The sequence below is a fragment of the Aptenodytes patagonicus genome, chromosome 6 (assembly GCF_965638725.1).
Source record: "Aptenodytes patagonicus chromosome 6, bAptPat1.pri.cur, whole genome shotgun sequence".
Classification (NCBI taxonomy): domain Eukaryota; kingdom Metazoa; phylum Chordata; class Aves; order Sphenisciformes; family Spheniscidae; genus Aptenodytes; species Aptenodytes patagonicus.
In genome coordinates, this window is record NC_134954.1 from 64,381,745 (window position 1) to 64,405,531 (window position 23,787).

The 23,787-nt window shown below is 40.0% G+C and overlaps 1 protein-coding gene across 13 annotated transcripts in view; it reads left to right on the plus strand.

The window, feature by feature from the left end:
- Positions 1–23,787, plus strand: part of KALRN (kalirin RhoGEF kinase) — a 536,830-nt gene that overhangs the window by 185,779 nt on the left and 327,264 nt on the right. For all 13 annotated transcript variants that reach the window (XM_076342988.1, XM_076342996.1, XM_076342997.1 and 10 more), the window contains one exon: positions 22,434–22,626. In XM_076342988.1, coding sequence (XP_076199103.1) covers positions 22,434–22,626 — 193 coding nt within the window. The remainder of the gene's footprint in view (positions 1–22,433; positions 22,627–23,787) is intronic.

A 23,787-nucleotide genomic window follows, 5' to 3' on the forward strand; every position in this document is an offset into this window, starting at 1 on the left:
TGTTTTGGAGCCAAGATAAGCATTCTTCTGTGCTCGCTGCAGAGGGGGAAACCCGAGATGCCTCGGAGGCCTGTATTTTTAAAGACATCTACTTTTTATTTGTCCTCTCTTTAAAAACCTGCTCAAATATTTCCCTGTTCTGGGGGACACCCAGGGCTCATAACAGCAGCAAAATGTTTCCAAGGGACAGCCCTGTGTGTTTGAACAGCTCCTCAGAGCTGCACGAGTTTGATGAAAGGTGCTAGGATCAGTAAAACAACTTAAGTGCCTCTAATGATTAGTTCAGTGGTTGGGGCTTTATAAAATTAGAAGAAAAATACAGGGCATGGCAAAATGTAGCAATACTCATCCACTCTGTGATTTATTTTAAGCCCTTCTCTGATGACGTGTGGTACTGTGTATATTAGCTCCTCTGGCCGGGAGTAGTGTGAAACTAATTTTGTTGATTGATAGGAATTAAACTCTAGAGCTCTACTTTCTGCTACATAGTCCTAGCACGAAAGAAGCTTTTGAGGATCGTTTTTTTTTCTGGAGGCTATTGTAGATCTACAAAAATAACCATGTATTTTAAAAATAACACCAGGGACTTCATACTAATTTTAGTAACTAAACATCTGGTGCCATCTGTAAGATAATTATTCCACCATACACTTGTACCAAAATACCACAGTAAAAAATGAAGTGAAGCTAATGAGGCTAATGGAGGTTTAGTATTTTCTAAAAAATACTAAATATAATATATATTTTATATATAATACTAAATATAATAATACTAATAAAAAAATTTGATTTTTTAAAAATTTTAAGTCTGTTTTGGAGAAAGAAGCTTATTAGGAGTATATAACTGCCATGAATGCTAGTGAATTTAAGAGCCTTTTGCCACTCAATAGCCAGTTCATATCCAGCCTCCATTGTATGTCGTGTTGGTATGTGATGTCATTATCACCATCTGTTAGGGATTGGGGGACTTCTGTGAAAATAGTTGTTGGTCTCACCTTGTCCTGTTAAAAGGCTTCTGACCACATCACTCTGTTTTGCTTCCTGTGTCCCCTTACTGACCACCTCAGGACCAAGTTACATGTTCACCTCTTGTTGGAGAGCAGCTCTTCAAAAGAGGATCTCTGATTTCCTTCCAGCTGTGGTAATGACCTGTTGAGACATTTTATTCCTAGATAAGTGGACAGTGGCTATAATTGATGTTGAAATTCTGCAGTAAGCATCTACAGCCGCCAGCCCAGCAAGCTCCCATGTTTACCAGAAGCTGCTAGAAAATGTGGACTTCCTGGAAGTGCAGAGGGAGCAACAAGAGCCTGGGGAGCAGGAGTTACGAGAAAAGATTGAAGGTGTTGGGGATGCTTAGGTTAAAGAGAGGAAAAATTAAAAGTCACGTGATTACAATCTAGTATGCAAGACTGAGCTAAAGGAAACAATTTGGTCTCACTGTACGTGGCAAACGCGACAAAAAGAAATGGATTAAAATCATAGATTGAAGAAATGAAGCAGATTTCTGTAGCATCTCCATCTTGGAGACCCTGTGAGAAGGCATATCAGGAATAACCCAGATATTTTTGTTCCTGTCTTGCAGCAGGGGGATGAAAACAACAGCCTCTCCAGCTCTCGTGACACTGTTTTGTATAAATCTGTGCATTTTTTTTAAATAGGTACAAGATTTTCATTTCCCATGTTTGTTTATTTTTAATCCCTGGAATTTTTTTGAAAATTAATCCAAACCTAAGGTAAATGGGGGCTTTCCGTATCGGTTTCCAAATTACTTCCTGCTTTCGTTGCCTGTCGCTGTTTTCCTGGATAGTGTAAGGGCTGATCTTGCACAGCTCTGGACCTAAAGCGAATGTCCTCTATTCCTCTGCCCTCTGTGGGAGCTGAGGGCGCTCTCAGGCTAGTTTCAGTTTGGTTAGCTGCTGAGCCCTGCTCTGCCTTCCAGCTGGATAACAGTGCAAGTGTTTTCAGACTGGTTTTGTGATGAACAACACAAATAGCATGATACAGAGCTTGAATCGCACAGCTCACATAGCCCTTTTCTTCTAAAGATTAATAAAAGGCAGGGTAAGTTGGGCTCTGCATATCACTTCTACCAGCGATCATTGATATCTTCTATTTGGTCTAGCAGAATTATCTCTCATCTCTCTATTGTGAAAGAGAGGCAAATGAGAGGAACGTAATGTTGGTATTAAGACAAACTCATAGAGGTTTGTTTGTCTTGTTTCAGAACACGAGTTCAGGGACTCAAATAAGTAAATAAAATAAAGGTTGACGTTATTTCAAGACTGAATTCCTTATTTGAAATAAATTCCTTAAAGGACATAGAAAATACTTTGCAGATCCCTTTGTAAGTTGTCCATCTTGTATCCAAAAATATTTGCACCATTTTGGAAGACCTGAAAATCTATTACTGTTTTTTCCACACTAACTTATTAAATATTTCTATATTCTTAAGAAGTAGCTTGCTCCTTTTTATTATATATTAATTGTATTCCAATAAATAATTTAAATTACTGACTGCCACATGCAGAGAAACTAGGATTTTAACTTGCCATTGTGTTTTTAAGCATTCTGTTCAACACTCAACATCTGCTTAATTTGAGACTATAAATCTGCAATTGAAAACAGTTAATATGAACAAATCCCTCATTTATGGTGTCTGAATTATTTCCAAGGCAATTACTCTTCTTTACAGGTTAGGGGAGGGGGCCCAGTTTTCTCTTACTGCCAACCATGCAGGCTCATGCTGAGATTTCAAAGTCATATTGGGTTCTTTCTGGTTCATCTAACATCTCCAACATAAAGATTCTCCAGCGGGTTACTCATTTGAAGATTTAGGATTGCAGAGCTAGCCTTACAGGCCAAGTTTAACGTACAAAGAAAATGCACAGGTCTGGAAGAGAAGTTACTTCTCCTGGCACTGTGCTGCTTTTCCAGCCCAGTGAGAGCTCTGTCATGCCTGAGTCAGTGGATAGGGCTCAACAAGGGGACACATCCGATGAAATAAAAGGTCACTGTTTTACTTTGTTCTCTTCCCAGGCAGCAAAGCAAGTGTCTCTACCCAGTTCAGGTCAATGCCTTTTGGTTTTACTGGTCTGGGCTTTTTTGCTCCAGCCCTACCCTCCCAGCTGCGGGCTGTTTCTCCTCACCACAGGCAGTGCATTCAGGCTGCAAGTTCAGAGCAGCCAGAAGGACGGCAGCGAGTGGAGCTGTCACAGCCCCCATCTTCCCAGGTCCACTGCACAGAAGATAGCCGACAGGCTGCTGCTGCTGAGCCCGTAGCTCTACAGCATCACTGCACCTGGCTTCTCTCTTTCTCACTGAGAGAGGAGGGACTGGAGAGCTCCTAAAACCCTCTGAGCAGAGGCAGAGATGCCTGTGGCAGCGCATCCCACCAAAGACATGGCCAAGGGGGGCTGACCTGGAAACAGCAACCTCCTGTAAGGATGGTGACCCCACGCAGTGGCATCAGCTGAGCCTCCTCAAGGTGTCCTGAGGGGTTGATGGCACAGGGGTCTGAGCTTTGCCAAGGCACTGAGAAAACCCCAGCTGTCTTCTTTGGGGAGCCTCACACACTGCTCAGCTCCCTGGCATGGGCTGGGGGCTGCTGATCTCTGGCTCTCTCACACAGGATGGGTGCCTGCCCTGCGTAGCCACAGTGTCACTGTATTTCTGTTAGCGATGTAGGTGGTGTCTGACTGCATTTCCAACAGGGGGTTCGGCCTGGGAAGGATTCTGCTCGGATTTCTCCAAATCTGAAGCAAACAACAAAACAAACCCCCTCACCATGCACACCGTCACTGCTAGGGTGCAGGAGCCACCATGACCGAGTGACACCCGGCGACGCCAGTGGGGTCTGGGGCCTGACCTCATCCCCTGAGCTGTCTCACGTAGAGCTGGGCTGCCGCGCTCTGCTTTTTGAGCTCTGTCCAAGCCCTCAATCTGGGGATTAGATCAGGATTGCTCTTCCTTGTTAAATGGCTTTTGCATGTTGATTGTACCGGCATTTGCTGCCTGGAAGAAGGAGCTGAGGTGATGGAGAAAAGGCAGAAACTTGTAAACTAGGATATATCCTGCACCCGTTCACTGGTGAGGGAGCCGGTGGGCACCACAGCCTGCTATAAATTTTATGCAGAGCATCATTTTCTCCTTCCTCTTCCTCAGTGGCTCTCTGACAACTGGTTTGTGAGTCTCTGCAGCACACTTCGCCGTGCTGCCCTCTCTGGCCTTTTCCGTGCTAGTGCTGCTTTAAAGCTGTTGCATGCTCCTCATGGGCTTTTTAACCATCAGATTTGTGGCTCCGCAGTACTCTGAGAGGTCCAGGCGGCAGCAACCTGGAGACTTCTGTGGAGAAGGCAGGTTTGCGCTAATGTGAGCGGTAATTCAGAAGAGCTAAAATTAGCAAACAGAGACCTTTTGTGGGAGTGGCGCACTGGCAGCAGAGCCAGCACCGGCTGCGTGCCGTTCCCTCCCGAAGCTGTCAGCAGCCATCAGCAGAATATGCAGCGGTTCAGCCAATCCTAACTTTTCTTTTTGGTGATCTCTTTCCTACAGTTTTTGCAGAGACGAAAATGTTTTTTGTCTTATTCCAGCACGGGTGCTTGTGTTCCTCATCAGTAACTCCAGTACGTGCTACATCCTTTTCACTCTTAGAAATTATTCTAATTTGGAAGCATCTTATGCCACCCTCTTCATGGATGTCATTAGAAGCAGGAAAACAACTGCTGTGCTTTGCAATCTGCTTTATAATGGGAATATTGTCAGAGGTATCTTAATGTCAATGGAAAGCTCTTCTAAACTCCCATGGAGAATGGATGAGACCTTTACTGTGTGCCAATATGGAGCAAATAATGGGAGACACAGAAGTGGAGTTGTCTCAGTCTAGACTGCCTGGTCCTTATCCTCATCGGAGGGATGGAAGTAGTGTGGATGCTGCTCCAAAGTCTGGATTCCCCAGTCCACAGCTTGGGTAGGACTGAAGATGTGTTTTCAGGAATATATTTTTAACCTTGTCTCCAAATTATAAAAAGCTTATGCAATCGTGCTGTCTGTCAGTCACTGTTTAAACCAAATCTGTCAGAGAAGACTCTCAAGAATATTAAATTCCTACAAATTTAATGAGAATAGACAGCTGCATCAAGGAAAGAGACCGAGACCTAATTAGTGTCCACAGAGAGGGAAAGGTGGTCTGAACTCACCCCTTCTTAGAGACTGGAGGTAGAGGGGATATCTCCAGAGCATATAAGAGGCAAATTTGTTATTAAAGATTAGAGAATCAACGTGCAAACCACCACCAAGGGTTCGGCAGTTCCCGTGCTCATAAAAGTGCATGCTAGTTTATGGTATTAGAAAACTGGATCATACTAAAATAGAACAATGACGAATTCATGGTAACATATGGTATTGAGCAGGCTGATGCTCTTATAGCCTGGAAAGTATGAGTTGGGACTGGCAAAATTTGTCTCAGAGGTTGGGATGCTCAATTCCCTGCTGTTTGCAAAGGGAATTGGGATCCAAGTTTGGTAGGCAGTTGTAAATCTCATCAATGGTTTCTTCTCATTTTCCACAAGGTGCTCCTAACCAAGTCAGTCTGTGGTATTTAATGTTTTCCTTGTGGATCCTGGCGTTGCTGCAGAGTTCCCTGTGGATCCTGTAACACTGTGTGCAGCAAAACGTAATTGTAACTATGTGGTGTGAGGCTGTTGGGATACTTAGATTAAGAAAAAAAAAAAGAGAGAAATACCTTAACACAAAATAAAATCATAAATAAGAAAAATAATTCTCGAATCTCTCCTTCCCCCCTCCCCTCCCCCCCGAAAAGGCAGAAAAGTGTAACTCAAACATGCTTTTGGCTGGGCAGGTATTGTCTGGTCTGAAACGTGTGCCACAGTGTACTTTTCTACTATTAACAAGGGAGCATTGGTTTCCCCTGCCTGTGTACACAGGGCTTTATTTTATGTCTAAGTTTAAAGAGAAACCTTAGCCTCTGGAGAATTTTCCGGCGATGTAATATTTTAGAAAGTTCCTTTGTGGTACTTCACCAAAAAGCCAAAGCACCAAAACAGCTTTTCCTTGTCCTGCAACTGCATTCAGGGAAATACCCTGCACCTCTTCCACATACCCCTGCTACAGTGCAAACGAGAAAGTAGGAACCTGCTGTAGGCTCAATGCAATGTTTACAAGGGACATCTTTGCTGAATGGTCCTTTTGGTTAAAGTCATTGAACAGAAATTGTAGTAGAGCATTGGCTTTGTAGAATAATTGCATCTCTCTGAAAATTGTAACAGCAGCAGCAGTTCACCTCCAGCCAAATTCAGGCTGTTTGCCTTTCCTGTGCGCTACTCAAGTGTGTATGTGATGTCCATATGATGTAGCTCTCCTCTATCACCCTGTTTCCCATGGGAATGCAAGAAGAATTGACAATGTCTAATATCTATGCAGTGATATTAGCACTTAGTCTTTTACTAGAAGGATGAGTTAAGTTTGATTGTTAATTTATTTATTTGGGCATCTGGCAAGCCAGATGCTTCTGCTATTGATGTTGTCATTGAGGATCAAATAAATATTACTTTTTGAATTTTAGTTTGAAAGAATTACTCATTAAAAACCTTTGATTGGTAAAATTCAACCCTTCGTCCTCCCCCAGTCCTAAACCAGTGTCCAGCATCCAAGCAGTTGTTAAATGCTTCCATTTAAGGAATACGAATAATAAGGATACCAACGCAGCATTAATACAGAGATGGGTGGGATCCTTAGCAGGAACTTTATGGCATTTTAAAATACGCATTGTACCCATACATGGGGCTGTGATATTTTGGAACTCCAGGGATTGATTTCAAATTTTCTCTGCAGTTTAACATTCTGCAAAGCATGGAAAATGGCTTTGGTGATCCTGAGGGCTGATCAGCAAAATACTTTGTTTCAGGTCAAGAATGAATGCTATGTTCTGAAGTGCTGTTGCATGGTATTAAGCAGCTCCACAGGCAAACATCACGTTCCACTAGGAATAAAAGCTTTTTCCCCTTAGAGATCTCCAAATGGGCTTCCTGTACATGTTTCATCTACTGTGCACTTACACTTTGTATGTCACGTGAAAAAGGCACACCATCAGTAATAGTGGATGGAGACTTTTGTATTCCATATTTTCAAATATTCTTTACGTTAGTATAAACTATACCTCTAAAATAGTTTCCTACCATTCCTCTTTATTTGCATGTTAATTTAATGCTAATAAAAGATCAGCTGCAAGAAAGGTAGGCTTATGGTACTGATTACTATCCTTTCTTGGCAAAGTACCAACAACATCCCTGGCTAGGATCATTTAATATGTCTCTTCTATCTCAATCTTCTGTGATTCAGCAGTTGACCGCCCTAGAGGCCAAAGTCCTCTGCTAATGCAGCAATGCAAATTTTTCCTTCCATTGTTTTTCTATTGTCAGTCAGTCCTAATTGGAAACTAAAATTGCATTTCCTTTTCAGTAGCCTTAGCAGCTCTGCTTAGACCACCAACTAAGGACTATGTTTATTAGCAGCTCTGCCTGTGGCTTTTGTGATCTTTGTAGATGGTAATCAGATGGGAGCCTCAGGTTTAATTTAGGCCACCCATTTAGGTCACATTTGCACTGAAGTAGGTGCCATCTTGAAACATCAGGGAAAACACACAGTCAGAGCTTCCTGAATTTTAGTTCTGGACTCAACATTGAGTTCTCTTCTCCCTTGGTTTGACTGTATAACCTGAATTTACCAGTCCATACAGGAAACATCTCACAAAGGTTTGGGAAACCAAATTAGCTGGTATTTTTACATCTTGAAGATAGAAAACCCTAAGTGGTTTTGTTATAGTTATGCTGCATGAGGTGGAAATACAGGTCCCTTTAGTAGTACGCACTGATTAGACCTCTCATTTCTGGGAAGCAGGGTCTTTAAAGTTGCACTTCCCAATACTGTCTTGGAGCACTGCATCAGAAATTGGCCATGTGTCACCTCCTGTCCTTAGAAAATGCACTTGATAAAAGCGTCTCATTACAAATGTACCATTTTGCCGTGCAGTGAGTCTAGGGAGTAGAAGAAGAACTTACAGAAGAACTGTAATTCCAAAACACAATCTAAATAAAAAGCAGGTACCTGATAAACTAATGGGTGATCTTACGCGTAGGAAGAATGGCTGGAAATGCTGCCTTGTTAATAAACTGTTAGTCTAAGAACTAATCAAATAGGCAATATGTTCTTTTTCTTTAAGACTTCTTTTTCCTCCATTCTCAAGACAACTGAACTCTTACAACACTGATTAATCACGTCCAAGTTTGTGGTTATGTCCCCTTATTTCTCCATTCTTCTGTTTCTACAACATTTGTAATTTAGTTCAGAAACTGCATCTGGAGAAGCAAACATCTCTGGGATCACAGATTAGTTTAGATTTTGCTTCTCACTGGAGATTTGTGGATAGGAGCTGCAATTCCATTCCAAAATCTAATTAAAAGGCAGGTACATAGGAAAGTAGCGGACAATCTTACCCATAGGAAGAATGTCTGGAAGCTCTGCTTTGTTAATGAACTGTTAGACTAGGAATGAAATACACAAGCAATATGTGAGGGTTTTTTAGGGTTTCTTTCTTCTCCGTTCACAAGGCAGAAAACTGTTATATCATTCCACACTTACCAGGTTTACTGGAAATCTCAGTTTCTCCTTAATTTCCAGAACAGCCACCCCAATGATTTTGCAGCGTAAGATGGTATATGGTAGGTGACAGGAAAATAGGATCAGCTAAAAAGGTTTCCTGGGATTTTCATTTAGGAATGAATTCTGCAGGACACTTCATCTCTGTAGTTTTATGGACTGTTAAATTGCATCTGTGGTATATTAGCATCAGCAGCACTTTTCTGATGACTTGTTGGGCACTACTAATTATATGAAAAAGGCATACATTTTTGTTAGGTAAAATCAACTCAATACCTTTCAGAAAGAGGCCACCTGAGGATCCACCTGCTCTAACTTTTACACTAGGTTTAGAAATATTTGCCTTAGTGAATAAGATGCTAATTGTCCTCATGTTAAAATATATATTATATATTTTGTACATTCCCAGTGGCACTTGGAAAATTAAAGCAGACATGTTTGAATAAGGTACAGAAAGTGGAGCAATATAAATCAAATAAATGTATTGGATACAGTACCAGTGCAAAGTTGTCTTGATCTCTATTTCTGGGCTTTTAAAATTGGTGACAAGTCAGTATTTCCAGAAGCTGAAGTCCACCTTGCTGATACGTGCTCACTTTGCCCACTTAGAGGTAATTGACTTAAAATTGTTTTTACAAATGAAAACACATTTTTGCCTTTTTTGTGGGAGGATACAAATGCACAAAAGAACTTTAACTGTGTTCATGCTGCCTTGAAAAGATGCCAAAAGTCAGATGTGTAATTAGGGATTCTGTTAAAAGTCTAATTCCTGCACCTGTGAACATTTTCTGGCACATAGCTTTTTAAGTCCTTGCTTTTCTTCTCGTATTTCTCATTTTCTTGGCCAAGAATCAAGTTCCTTTTCAAAGGAAATTGTCAAAGATCTTCTGGGGTGTATTTTGTTCTTTGTCTAAGTCCAATACAAAAAGGCAGTTCCCTCTGCTTTTGTTGTTGAGTGAAATACTCTAAAGCAAAGTATTAGACCCTCTTTTATTTAACACCTGATTACTCATTGCAAAGCTCTTTAAGATCCTTCAGGATGAAAGATGATACAACAGGCTATGACAGCATTCTTATAATGTAGATTTGTTCTTCCAATGCTAAAAGTGATGTATAGGGCACTTTATGTTTTGCCTCACATAGATTCAAATATTGGTCAGGTTCTAACAAAGCTAATGATAAACTATTTCAGTTAGATGGGGCAGGGAGAAGAGCAAAGGGGTCGTTATCACCAGATGATGTAACTGGATTTTTTTTTGGTGGATTTTAAAGTAGTTGGAAACAAATTAATATATCAGGTAATTTTATGAGTGGGTCTGGATTGATTTATCAAACCATTAGTTCTTCCTACCTTTGATAGGTGCCTCCTGTGAAAATCACAGGATTCATCTGTTGGTTCTTCCAGGCTACAGCTGAGTTCAACAGACTCTGAACGTACTGGAAATATATATCTGCTCTCTAAACAGAATCAAGCAAGACACGTATCTCAAAATAACAGACTAGAGAGGATCATTCACCATTCACCAAGCCTAAGACTTTTCCACAACTCTCTTCTTATGACACAACAAAGATATTTATTCATTTTGTAAATTGCCAGGGGCATAAGAAGGAGATCATCAAGGTGGAAACATGCATTCACCATATCTGCTCTTAGTCACAAATGAAAGGAGGATATCAATACTGTTTTAGGCTAACACATTAATTTACTAAAATAAACTTGAAAATTGATGCAAGAGGTCAACTGAAGCAGTAAAAGGCCTGCCTGGCCTGCAGGCTTCTACTTCCCATGTCCTTTTCCTAATTCTTGTTTAAGTGCTGTGATCCTCCTCCAGAAAAGCAGTCAAGTGCGTACGTAAGTCCATCCATATCCAGGAAGTGTAAATATGTGCTTCATGTACCATCTTAATTGCTTAATCAAGCTCCCTATATTGTGAGGCACAACCATACAAACAGGAACCAGATGGAAGATATTTTTATCAGACAGACCATAGGATTAAAGAAGTATGGTCATTGAACATTGCTGTCCTTTAAAAACCCAGTATCAGGATATGACTGCATCCATGCAGCATCCCCACAATGTGATAATTCAGGCAGCAACCACTGTCATAAACTCCGACTCAATCTTACCTCTTTATTTTCAGATATCAACAACCTGTGTGAGCTTGCTTGATGGACATAAACACACATTGTTAATGATTTTGGCAGAGCTTATGTCAAAGAGGGTTAAAACAGTTATTCAAGTTTGGAATCAGTAATTACAGAAAATGCAGGAATAGTCAGTTCTTTTTAGAGTCATTAGTTTTGTGGGTGATTTTAGCATTGAAGTACTATGAATTGGTATAGCATCACTCTCACAAGAGACCAGAGCGGTATTCTTATTATTTTCAAGTGGTAGGAAAAAAGTCTGAGTCTATTTGAGCTGTTTCCTATGCTGTTTGTAAAACATATCATAGCAACAGAGATTTTAATCTGTCTTCCTTAGTTTTATATCATAAAGCACTTAAAATTATGTATTAAGCTAGTGCTCCTGTGGGTTCTACATCAAATCCAAAATAATTGTGCTTTTGCAATCTTTTCCACTATAGGCTTCTAGTACTAGTTGTCCGATTATGCTGTGATCAATACTTTTACTCCACTCATTAAAAAAGGAGCAAAATCTTTGATTATAACTGAAGGCGTATATATTTGGCCAGGTACTTGCCTGGGCCTAACTGACAGCCTGAATTGTACAGCATGGTCATCAAAATGGGCAAGAGCTTATGTGAATAATTCAGGGCATTGACAAACGTTTTATCTGCAGGTTTGGTGGCAAGATTAACAGCAATGAAATAGTTAAGAATCCTGGTATTTAGGCAGTCAGAATTGGCTTTTTAGTTAACACCCCAATAAGATGGAGGGTGCAAGTTCACTGTTCTCTTAGTCTCATTGTTTCTTTCCACTGGCTGCAGACTCAGCAAGACAAATGTGCATTAGTTTATATTGTCAAGGCTATCTTTGCAAGCAGATGGGCTGAAAATCTAATTAAAAAACCCAAAAGCTTTGATTCTGGCAAAAAATAGCAAAATCTGTGGGACGACCCTAAATCCTCCGAATTAAATGGATGTTCTATGTCAATGCAGTTCTATTGTCCCACTTTATAAATAAAATATGAAGGGCTCTACTTTCACATAGACCCATAAATGTGCTCATTTATGAGTTTAATAAAGCATGTGTATTCAGTACAATTAGATAAGCATATGTATAGAGCAATAAATGCTCCCTATATAAAATCAGGACACGTGTAACAGAGAATATAGCCCAGCACGGATAAATAAGCACATGCTTAGATTATTAAGTGATCTCTCTTAAGCTTTTGTGATTAACCATGAAGTGGCCGTGACTATTTGCAATTTGTAATTCTCCTGCAATTATGTATCCTACCTGTGTCTGAAAATGTGGTAAATATAATACATTCATTGGAAGAATGCATTAGCCTGAATAAAGAAAAGTACAGTAACGCCCATTTTACAGATGAAAAAAAATGGAGGTAGAGTTGAGCTATAACACAGAAACAGAAGAAGGAGGCAAGCAACCCAACTAGGATCGCCTGACTCTCAGTCTCATCCCCTGGACTGCAGTGGTCCAGCCAGATGTAAAAAATGAATAAATTGTGAAGCTATAATTGCAAGGAAAATACTTAAATTTATTTGTGTTATCTCAGTGTCAGGGAGTTATACTTAGGAGGCTTTCCTTATACTGGGTGATGTGTCCAATGTGAGGCTAGAGGTTTGCAGAGCGACTGTGTAATGCTTTCTGTTGTTTCCCGCCAGTTGTTGTCCGGGGGGGTGACTATGGGGGGTTCAACTTGCTACAGAAACCCGCTGCATTAGGCCCATTTCTACACAGGATGTTATATTGCATTAGTTTAACTCCCAGGTAGGAAACCCATTAGTCCGGTGGAGTAGATGTGGCCTGTGACATATTTTTGATGTGTCTCTTCCAGGTCAAATGAGCCACTCAATATTAGGCCAAATATCCTTAGGTGCAGTGCTCCATGAATCTGCTCTGTGATTTTTATTACCATGGGCTGGCTGATATCTACAATAAATTGTAAGACTTTTCTGACTAGCAGGTTCCTATCATTCCTATCCTGGCATATGTTTATTTGTCAATATAATTTTCAGGTCTGGCAGCAGGAAAAGCACCACCTGGGGTATACAGTTCCTGAGATGAATAGGATGATGCATGTTCACGTGTGGCACTTGTAGATGGACTTGCCTGTGAAGTTTTATTGTGCTTTTGATAGAGAAGCAATGTAGCTAATAGGGGAAGGGGAGCAGGCAGTTGAAACCGGGCAGTTACTTTTCGGAGCATTTATCTGAACCCGCTTTAGTTGATGAAACAGTTGCTCTGGGTTTTTCCAATTAGTGGTGACTGATGGGAAGAGGTACTGATGGAGAACTGAAATTATTAGTGGTCGTGATGGAAATTCAGGATCATAAGGGAAGCAACCTGAAAACTGTGTTGGCATGACACCAATATGTGAGTTCCCATCAGGGTGGGAAAGTGCCTTAGCATGATGGACTGTAAAACTGAGGGGACGGCACACAGGCATCTAAGGAGCTCAATCTCCTACAAAGGTGAGAGCACCTGGGGCTGGAGAAATACCCCAAGTGCTCTTGGGAAGACAGGCAGACTGTTAGCTCAGAGACTCAGTCAAGGTCTGCACGGTTATTGCCAGGTTTTGGTTCCATTAGTCGACTGTTGGATTCATCTTTGCTCTCCAGAAGCTTTTTGGATCCAGCTTTCTCACTCTGGGGGTCAACAGTATCTTTTGGGTCTCTGTTCCCTTTGAAATACTGAGTTATTGGCTTGTTTGTGCTCAGTCAGCGTCAGTGATTTTGATCTATCACACATTTATGTCTCCATTCAAATAATAAGGGATACCTTACACCAAGTACTTCATTGGCAAGGCTTAGTCACCCTTGCTAGACAGAGTGAGAGAGCCTGGCTTTGCTAGGAGACAGATTCAGAAAAAATCAGACTTGAGCTAGATGTTTTGACGCTGGATTGTGAATAGCACATCAGTATCCACTGTCTCTTGAGGACTGAGTAAAAAGGAATTTTTCTCCTCTCAGTGCCATCATGGTAGTTATTTGAAAGAATGACTAAAGTCTGCTGTCTAAAGGAATACACAAAAATTGATTTTACAAGTGTATCTTATAACACAGGTTGATTCTATAGCTTCAGAGCAAGCCCTTCTGGATGTAATACCACAGGCAGTCTTCACCCAGCCTGGCATGGCAGGAAGTACGTATCTGATAAGTGAACTATTTTGGGTAAATCATTGTGCCTACAAAGACCTGCTTTGTTTGTATACGGGTGGAGCTCAAAAAAAAATGAGTACCACTGATTTATTAGTCATGGTCAGTCCCCATTGTCCAACCTGGGGAAAATGGAGGCATCAGCTTTTACATTGTACACTTCTAAAGAGAACTCAAATTCTCACGCAGTGTCGTAGCAAAACAGACTCATTGCAGGGACCGCAGAGTGTTTCTGGGATGTAGCGCTCAACCTTTCCTCCTAACAGATGCACTTGAATCCAGTGTGTGCCCTTAAATAAAACGAGTGTGTGGACTCCGGCCAAAATCTTGTAAGCCTCAAAGAGTGGTTATATCACTTCTGCTTAGCAGATAAAAAGTGCAAAGCGACAATCATGCTGAACTCTGCACTGCTAATGGGCAGAAGTTAAGTTACTTATTTGTGGAAAAATCTGCTATTTTGAAGTGCAGATTTTTAAATGAGGAAAAATCAAAAAACTTTAGAAATTTCTCACCAAAAATACCTCTAAAATATTACGTCGATCAAAATATTTTGTTTTGATAAAATTCAAAATTTTTGTTCTTTTTTTTATGTTGTCTGATCAAAAAAAAAAGGAACAAAATGAAAAAAAGACATTTTATCCGAAAAGGCCTAAACAGACTATTTTGCTGTTATAAAAGCCTTTTTTCAGTTTTTAATTCAGTACACACTTTCATGAGAACCTGCACTCATCATGAAACATCTTGTTTTGAATTAGTGTGTAATTTCTCATCTTCTCTCCTTAACTCCTTATTTATTATGGCTCTTCTGTACATAGATGTACATTGCTTTCCTGTACTGCCAGGAGCAGCGTACGAGAACTGATGAGTGCTTACTGCAAGAAATGTCAATACTACTTAGAAAAAGTGATTTTAGCATCTTTGAAGAGTATTTTTTCCTATTCTCATCTATGAGCCCAGTTGAGCCCTGGATCAAGTGTGCTAGTCCCAGAGTGGTTATACCTGCTTACACCAGGACTGACTTTGGCATGGTGTCTGCCTCTGGACATATATTGGATTTCACCAGGTGCTGCTGTCTGTTGTCTAAACCTACATTAATAATTTTTTGCATGAGCTGAACATGTTTCCAGGCTTATTTATGCTATAAAAGGTCTTTCCACTATGGGTAACTCTGCCTGGAAATGTATGTATTTGCAATCTGGAGACTTTCCATTCTGGGGTGGCTGTGTTTGACTATGATGACTGGAATCCCTCGAGCTATTCACCATGCTCCATTCACTCACTTGTTAAGTCACTGATGCCTTGAACTGATAAATCAGGATCCCGGGTCTAAGAGCCCCAAGCAGTCATTGCCCAGATGAAGTATCCTTTTCCTTATGTGAAAATCTGGCAGTGTTGACTGTAGACTAAACTTTATAGCGACTGCATGTGAAATGGACTTCATGGTCTCCTTGCTTGAACTACAAAAAATGCTTAAAGTGCAAGCAAAAAGATATATTTATTTTTTAAATCTTACTAGTTTGGCTGTGCTAAGCACAACCATATATATTTATTTCTCACCTGGAATCCAGTGTATTTGAATCTCCAAACATATTCTCAATAGCCTCTGCTCATCCAAACCTTTTCAAGAATGGTGTGTTTATATTTCAACACAACTCTGATATTTATTTTTTCCAGCAAATGTCAATAACATATAATTTTCATTTAGTAAAGCGTTTTTGTTTTGTTTCTGCTAAATCATCTCAAATACAAGACTTTAAATGCTCAAGAGATAGTTGAATGGTACTTACTGTTCAAATATTTCTTTGTTGTAGTAACAAATCTTTAAATGTAGCCCTGCTTCAACAAAAACAAAGCCCTGATTAATTTCATATTTATCTCAGCAGCTGTTTCAAGGAAGACCTGCCAGATATTGATCCAAATATAGTAGATGTGCAACAACAAAAGAGGAAGAGGGTAAATGGGTTTATACGAAGGCATCATTTACCAGCCGAAACGTAATAGGAATGTGAAAAATTATAATATTCGTCCTCCAGATTTGGCTTTAACAGCTGCAATCATGCATTCTTGGACACAGCTGTGTTTTATATCTTTACTATTTGAATGAAGACAGGAAGCTTCTCAAATAGTGTTTATTTGCTCAATTAAATAAGAGGACGAATGCCTACAGAGCTCTGGGTCCCAGTTCTGGTCCGGGGTGTAATGATGTAGATCAGGATTTTTACCTGGGTAGAAGACAGCACAACACAACCCTGCTGAATCCTGACAGAGATACCATCTGGGACCTGCACCTCTCACAACAACTCTCAGGAGCTCACAGGATCATGGTTACATATTGGGAAAAGGTTTTCTTACACCTAGCTGGTGTCTGAGTTTTTCCTAGCTTACATCATTTTACAACAGAATTGCTTTGACTTCAGAGCCATTTTTCTTAGAAGTAAAAATTGAATACCAAAATAAGTTACTTGCTTGACAATAGCAGGAGCACCCGTTCTGGCACCAGTTAGTTTCTGCCAAAGTATTTGGTTTTTTTCTGTCTTTCTGTTCCCTCCCGTTGACATGGGGCCAGATGCGGGGGTTGAATATGGACATTGTGCAGCCCACACATCTGCATTCTTGTGCCATTCGCAATCACACCTCATGTCTCCTAAGAGCAGTGGCTGGAAACCAGAGACAGGAGGTTTGTCTCTGACCGGACCTCACTGGCTCCAGGTCTTTTTACAACATGTCACTGAAATTTCTCTAGATAGCTGCTTTCTGTCCAGCTCCAGCCAGTGTGAAACTGGCTTCGATTTCTTTCTTTCTCTTTTTAAAAAAGAAAAGTGAGAATGAGTGATTCCTTTTCAGCGCTGAAAGAGAAGAAACAAATTTAGGTCACAGTAAGGAAGAAAGGATTAATTGGAAATGGAGGCTGGATGACTGTTCCTCCTGTAATTACAAAAAAGCATTGTGAAACCAAGTTAGAAAATGTAAGAAGGAAAATTTAGGATGAGGTCTGTCTACCTCTAGTCTTTTAGGTAGCTGAAGTTCCCTGGTGGGAGCTTTCTGTGAATTGTTATTCCAGAGTAATGGTGCTCTGAGGATGTGCATCATTAACTTCCTCAGCTGGTCACCAGTATACCAGCACGTAAGGGAGGTGTGGGGATTAGCAGTCATAGGTGTCCTAGGCTCTTTGAGAAGACAAACTGCCTCATCACACCAAACAGCCACAGTTGCTAGGGGATGTGGGTGACAACTCAGACTGAGGGTGTGAAAGTTCAGGAACATACCTGGTAACCATGATAATAAGCAAGGTACATTTTGCTGAGAATTATTAAATGGAGTAAAATATTTTAATGAATAATGCTGATTCAGGAATGCTTGACAAACAGGTCTACTAGAAAGAACTTTATCTGGTCCTCTAAATATATTGGAAAACATATTACGAATATAGGTGACTGACTATTTCTATTGACAAGGTGATCTTCAGGCTCAACATGGTAATGTAGAACCAAAGTATGAAAGTCAGTAGGTGATGCTGATTATAAACCTCCCCATCTAGCTTCATTTTCAAGCTGAATAAACAAACCACAGACAAGATGAATAAAAAATTGCAATTGATCAAAAATATTAACACATAAGTTACTGAAGTGATCTTTGGCACATTTTGATATGCAAACTAGGCAGCGGAGTTAGTTTGGTCCCAGTATGAAATGAGGCCTTTGGGATAACAGTCTGTGCTTGGAGGCTTTCACACACCCATTTTTCTCCGCTTCCTCTCCCTTTTCCACCCTCAGCTTGTGAATCACTTGGCTGACTACAGCCACATTTGTCAAAGGAATGGTGATCTCAAAAATAATTAAGTTCCTGCAGATTTTGTGCTTACAAATTGATGCTTGTAGAGCTACTTGTTATGCTGAGAGTGTCTCCTGACAAGGTTACGCTGACCCTCCTTAAAGGAGACCTTGCTTTCACTGTTAACAAATCATATTTTGAATGAGATGCTATACATGTCAGATCTGTGCTTTTAGTGGTCCAACAGATGTGCTAAATGTGCTTCTTTGTCATTAACTCATGACTGCAAAATGGGAATGGAGATACTATGTTATTTCAGCTAATCAAGTGCTGAAGCTTCTGAATGCAGAAGCTTTGGCCAAGCCATAAGGATGAAAAATACACATAATCAATGATAGGTATTTGAAAGATTAATCAGAAAGCATGAAGTCCTTAATTCATTTGGTACCCAGCAAGCCAGCTCTTGCCAAAGAAAATACAATTTAGAATGTGCCTGAATTAAAGAGGAAATTTGAGAAAATAACCTTATGAAAGTACCCTAGAAACCAAAATAGAGGCATTTATTTTGACAAAATTATCACATCTGCTTCTGAGTTTCAATTTTATGCTTTTTTTTTTTTACAAAAATCCAGATCATAAGTATTGTTTTCACAAATATTCTAGGGTATTTTTATTAAACTTAGAAGCTTTGTCTTTGCTTAAAAGCAGTGTAGCAACTGAAATGACATATCAACTATCAAATATTTTGTGCTCACCGTTGCAAATCTAGTCCAGATGAGCACAGCCAAAAGGCTGATGGATTGTCCAAATACCTTGATCTGAGTGTTTTCTCCAGTTTCTGGTCAAATATCAATACCGGAAAAAATTAAGCACCACAATCAACATTAATTGCCATCCTAAAATGATTACTTGTGCGTAATAGATATGTGGATTGATGTAGCCTCTTGGGAGCCAGGGATAAGGCATGTTTTGCTCGGACAGTGTGGAGGAAGCTTGATTGCTACTGATGCTTTTCCCGATCAATTGCTAAACTGGGAAGGATTTGAGTTGTTGCTTTTAAACAATAAATTTAATAAGCATGGCTAGACTATTCAAAAGGAACCTAGGGTCATTTCCTCAATACATGTTGAGGTAACTGAAGAAAAATGACTGACTGTCAAAGATGACAAATCTTCATGGATTGCTCTGACTCACCAGAGTTTGTGGGTGCTTCATTACGTCTACACAAGGCCAACTTTTTTAGGACCCTATCAATAGCTGTAAATATTTGGATAATGCAACTTAAATTTTGGCCTTTTTTTTTTAACTAAATTGCTTATGAGGTGTCCCCACATTTATGTAAACCTTTTGTACTTTCACATATGCATTCAGTTGTGTTTTTGCAGACTGGTATTAGACATTATTTTTAATTCTTTGGATTTGCAGTTATAGTTTCCTGAAGAGTAATTTTTTGGGATTCATTCTAGACAGCTGAAGACTGTAGTATGAATATAGGTACCTGGAGACCTCCACCAAGGCAGGCTCCTTAGACAAACACAGCATGGCAGGTGGTCCTGCATGACAGATGGTCCCTCCCCTGAAGAGCTTACAATCTAAATAAATTTCTTATGTCCCTCTTCTTTATCTGAGGTATATATACCTGATTAGTATCCGCCTGCCTGCTTGTATAGTGTAAGTGCTCTCAAAGGCACCCCTCACCATAGCATGCTTCAATTTTCTTCCACTGAAAACATACTGTGAAGTCTCCAAAAACCTGAAAGTAGGGATTTAGGGTGTTGTGGAGCGTTTTTTCACACACACATGCTTAGGCATGGTATGCTGATGGGAATGGGCAGCAGTACTGTCTGCTCCCTCCACTGCTTCTCTGCACCTCCAGGGTCCGGAGAGGCTGTAAACCTTCAGTAAACACAGAATCGAGCCCATAGTTACATCTCTTAGTTCCCTATCTGGAATATCTGTCTTACTGCAGGCTGAATTTCCAGTCATGGTGGTATGTAATCATGGGTGTCAAGATGGTATCATACTGCCTATGCTCTAAAGCTGGGGGCAGGTTCTGATTTTGGGTCTGTTTGGGTCTAAGACTTTAGTTCAGGTTCATAAATGGAAGACTTCAGTCCCTCAGGACATTCCTGTTCTGTTTACTGAAACAGGTTTTTCTGTTGTTCATCAGTAAGTATTAAATTAAGTTATTGTTTTAGATCAGATTTGGTAAGTTGTCTGGTTGGCAGCAGCCATGGGGAGTTGGACTGAAATTAATACGTATGCCTTACTGTGGTTGCAATGGGGGGGAGTGGGTATTTATTTATTTATATCAGAAAAGACAGATTGCACTTACCTGTTACTGTGTCTGCTGTTGGGGCTCTCCATGTGCCCATATGGCTCCTGGATCTCTTTGTCCAGTGTTTGAAGATAAATCAATCCTTGGAAAAGTCAGTTCAGTATAACAGGGATCGGTGACTTGGCAGAAGTTACTGAAGACCCTGTAAAGCTTTGCAAGAAAAAAAACCCCAAACACAACCGCTCTTCTATTCATCCCTTTCTGATTTGATTCTTTTGTCTCGGCTCTCATTCCAAAGGGCAAGAGGCGGTAGCGCCACCAACAAAGCTTCTTTTACAGCCTTTTTTGGCATTAGTTATGGAAGGATCAGATGTCTGACCTTTCAGCAATAGGTAAAAGGAGAATAAAAAGATCTCTATTCCTGACAGTGTTTGGAAGTGCCTGGTCTCCCTAGTTTTTTGTTGCACTGACTGTTGTATGCGGTGTGCTCTAGATGTGCCAATAATGTTAAGGCAGAGGACCAAGCTTGTTGGCTTTGACTGCTCCTTCCTGGCACTAAGTTGAGACTGTTCAAGTTAGCGAACTCTCTTAACGTGGCAAAATCCGCTTTGCCATGGGGTGGTCCATCTGTGCACAAATCTTTCTAGATACTGGTAAGGTCACCAAGGACTTTTATTTTTAAGTTATATATGTTAATCCAGTGCGCTTCCTCTGAAGGATATCCCTGTCCTTGTTCCAGCCCAGAAACCTAATTCTAAGCTTTATAGAGTTGTTTTCAGTGAGATATGTAGGAGCTAGACCTTATTAGCAGAAAGAGTGCTTTAAGAATTTAGAGAGGTAGAGCATAGTGAAAATCATCCTGTGTGTTTGTGCACTGAGAGTATTCGTGTGGAGGCTAAACAGAGTCTTACAATTTCTGCATTATAACCATACTTAATAATATCTGTCCTCAGCATATTTCAGATTCATTCCAGTGATATCAACACTTGCTATTTTAAATTATCTTACATATACCTTTATGTCCACAATATTGATCCTATGGATGTTGATGGCCAGTTTGCAGAAAGGTTTGCAGAAATTCATGTATTAAAGAGGATTTCTTGTTCTGTACCTCACTGTTGCATTCATTATACAAAATATATTCATGTTCTGCCATGTTTCTCTTCTTTCTCAACTGTTCTTTCTGTTTTCATCTTCCTTTCTTCTTTCCACACTTCCTTTCTTCCAACAGCTTCTCCTTCTGTGGAAAAGGCTATGGCCTCCATTCCACCTTGGAAAAAAAAAAAAATTAGATCAGTAGGCAGACCTTTCTGGCATTTTTAGTGCGTCACCAATGAATTTCACTCATTTACCATACCAATAATATTACTGGGGATGGGAAATTTCCCATTTTGTGCAAGTGCTTGAGGCCTAAAGCAGACACCATAGCTCTCAAGACTTCAACACCATGCGTGGCAGATATATTAGCTAGTCAGTCAGAGGAGTACACACCTCTTAAATCTCATCAAATGCTGGATGCTGCAGATGGATGATGTCACTTTTGAGCCATACCTCTTTTTCTGAGGAGCAATACTACGTCCCTGGAAAAGCTATGCTGAAAGCTGCCCAGATTTGACTTGAATCAACATGTCCTTTTATTCTTTCTCTCTCTTCTCCTGAGGAAAAAGGGAAGATGTGTTTGCAAGCCAATGCTCTGGTGCTTTTGGGCCCTATGCATTGCCAATGACCAGGCCAGATGATAACTGTCTTGAACTTTTGAGAAGGGAGGAGCAGAGGCTGGCAGAAAAGTATGACTGCAGATTGAAAGAGATTCTGCAACATTTGGAAGATCAATCAGGAGGGAAAAGGGCCCCAATTTTAACAGTGCACATGCTGAGTCTCAAGGACCTTCCTTTCAGGGAATGATTGCCAGGCACTTTTCTGGAAATTACACCTTTTAAAAAGCCCTTAAAGGGGCCTCTGAAAATGAAGGCACCCAAATTTACAAGTGGCCAGCAATGTTAAGGCACAGGACCCTGCTTGTTGGCTTTGGCTGTGGATTGAATTCAGTATGTTAAAAGCAGAATCCGTTGTATGTATACATAAATAGCTTCTATACAGATATATTTGATTCTGTTTTCAATTGTGTGAAAGTATGTATGTTTTCAGTGAAAATTTGAATTACATTTATTTGGGAAATTAGAGATTAAACTGTAATATTTACACTTGAATTTCATATAAATTAGATTATGGTAAAATTAATATAGCCTTTCATATAGCCTTTATGCTGTACTATCTTTTGCCTTTTATTTTGAAGTATATCATTCCTTGCTTTGCTCTGAAGCACTGAACACTAGCAACAAAACTTAAGTGTCAGTGTGACTGCCCACAGTATTAATTATCTTGATATGCTTTTATTCCTACAGCGAAGATGTTTGTAAACGAGGATTCACTGTTATTATTGATATGCGGGGATCCAAATGGGATTTGATCAAGCCTCTCCTAAAGACCCTTCAAGAAGCCTTTCCTGCAGAGATTCATGTTGCCCTGATTATAAAACCTGATAATTTCTGGCAGAAGCAGAAAACGAACTTCGGCAGTTCCAAGTTCATCTTTGAGGTGAGAGCCACATGAGAGATGTATGGTAAAGCATTATCTCTGATAAGAAATTTTCTTCAGGTAAAAAAAAAAATTCCCAAGCCCTGTGATTGAGAGAAAAAAAAGACATCTGAGGACTGTTTGTGGGAGTGGGCTGATGCCCTGGCATCAGGTTGCCTTCTGAGCACACTGGTGGAATGGGATGCACGTTTCATCTCAGAGGTTCACATATATAGTTCACCTTGGTGAGGGTGTTTTTGTGGTATTTATTTTTGGTGGTGTTGCATTCAGTCTTTCCTTTGTTTCTCTTAGAAAAAAACCCTACCAAACCAGTCAATATACTAAAGACAAAGTTCTCTAGATGCTAATGTATGGGTTTGTTAGTTCACCTCTACCCAACTTCAGGTAGTGGCTTTTTTTCATAAAAGGCATTTATGCTAAATTTATCTATATATTGTCACTGCTTTAATTTAATTGAGATTTACAATTCAGGGGTAACATTAACAACCCATGTTAATGCTAAGGTGCCTCGGACAGGTTCTTTGAGAAGTAACCGATATACAGTAACTGCATAATTAAAGGGAATTTTACTAACTTTGTCATTGGTGAAGACAAACCAGCTGTGTTCTCTTAGTGCTCTTTAGTTTTCTGTGAATTTCAGCTTCTTACTCAAAGAGAAACAAAGCTCAGGTGCATAAAGTGCTCATACATCAATCATGAGTTAGTCATGTGTTGTTTTTTTAATTTGCTGAGAAACAATTCTATCGTTGGCTGTCTTACTTACGAATCCATTAATTTCAGAGAGACACTCAGAAGAGAATTTGGCTATAGTTCTTAATGTTGACTGCAATGGAAGACTATATTTAAGATCTATTGAAGTCAGTGTGATATAAATATGTCCTTATTTTCAATCTCTTCTTAAAAGCACTCTTGAATTGCAATGGGCAACTAGATTGGTGTTAAGCATTAACTAACTTTTACATTATTATCACAATTTAAGAATTTGTACATTTTTTTCCCCTCCATCTCACAAAAACCAGTCAACTCATAAATTTTACTTTGTTTAAATGGGTCTTTACCTTCCTTGGCTACCTATTATCATTTTGACGGCTACTCAGCCATCAAAATAGCTTCCACTTGCTGTCCCCTATGCACCTTTGAAAGCAAGGCTGCCTTCAGTAT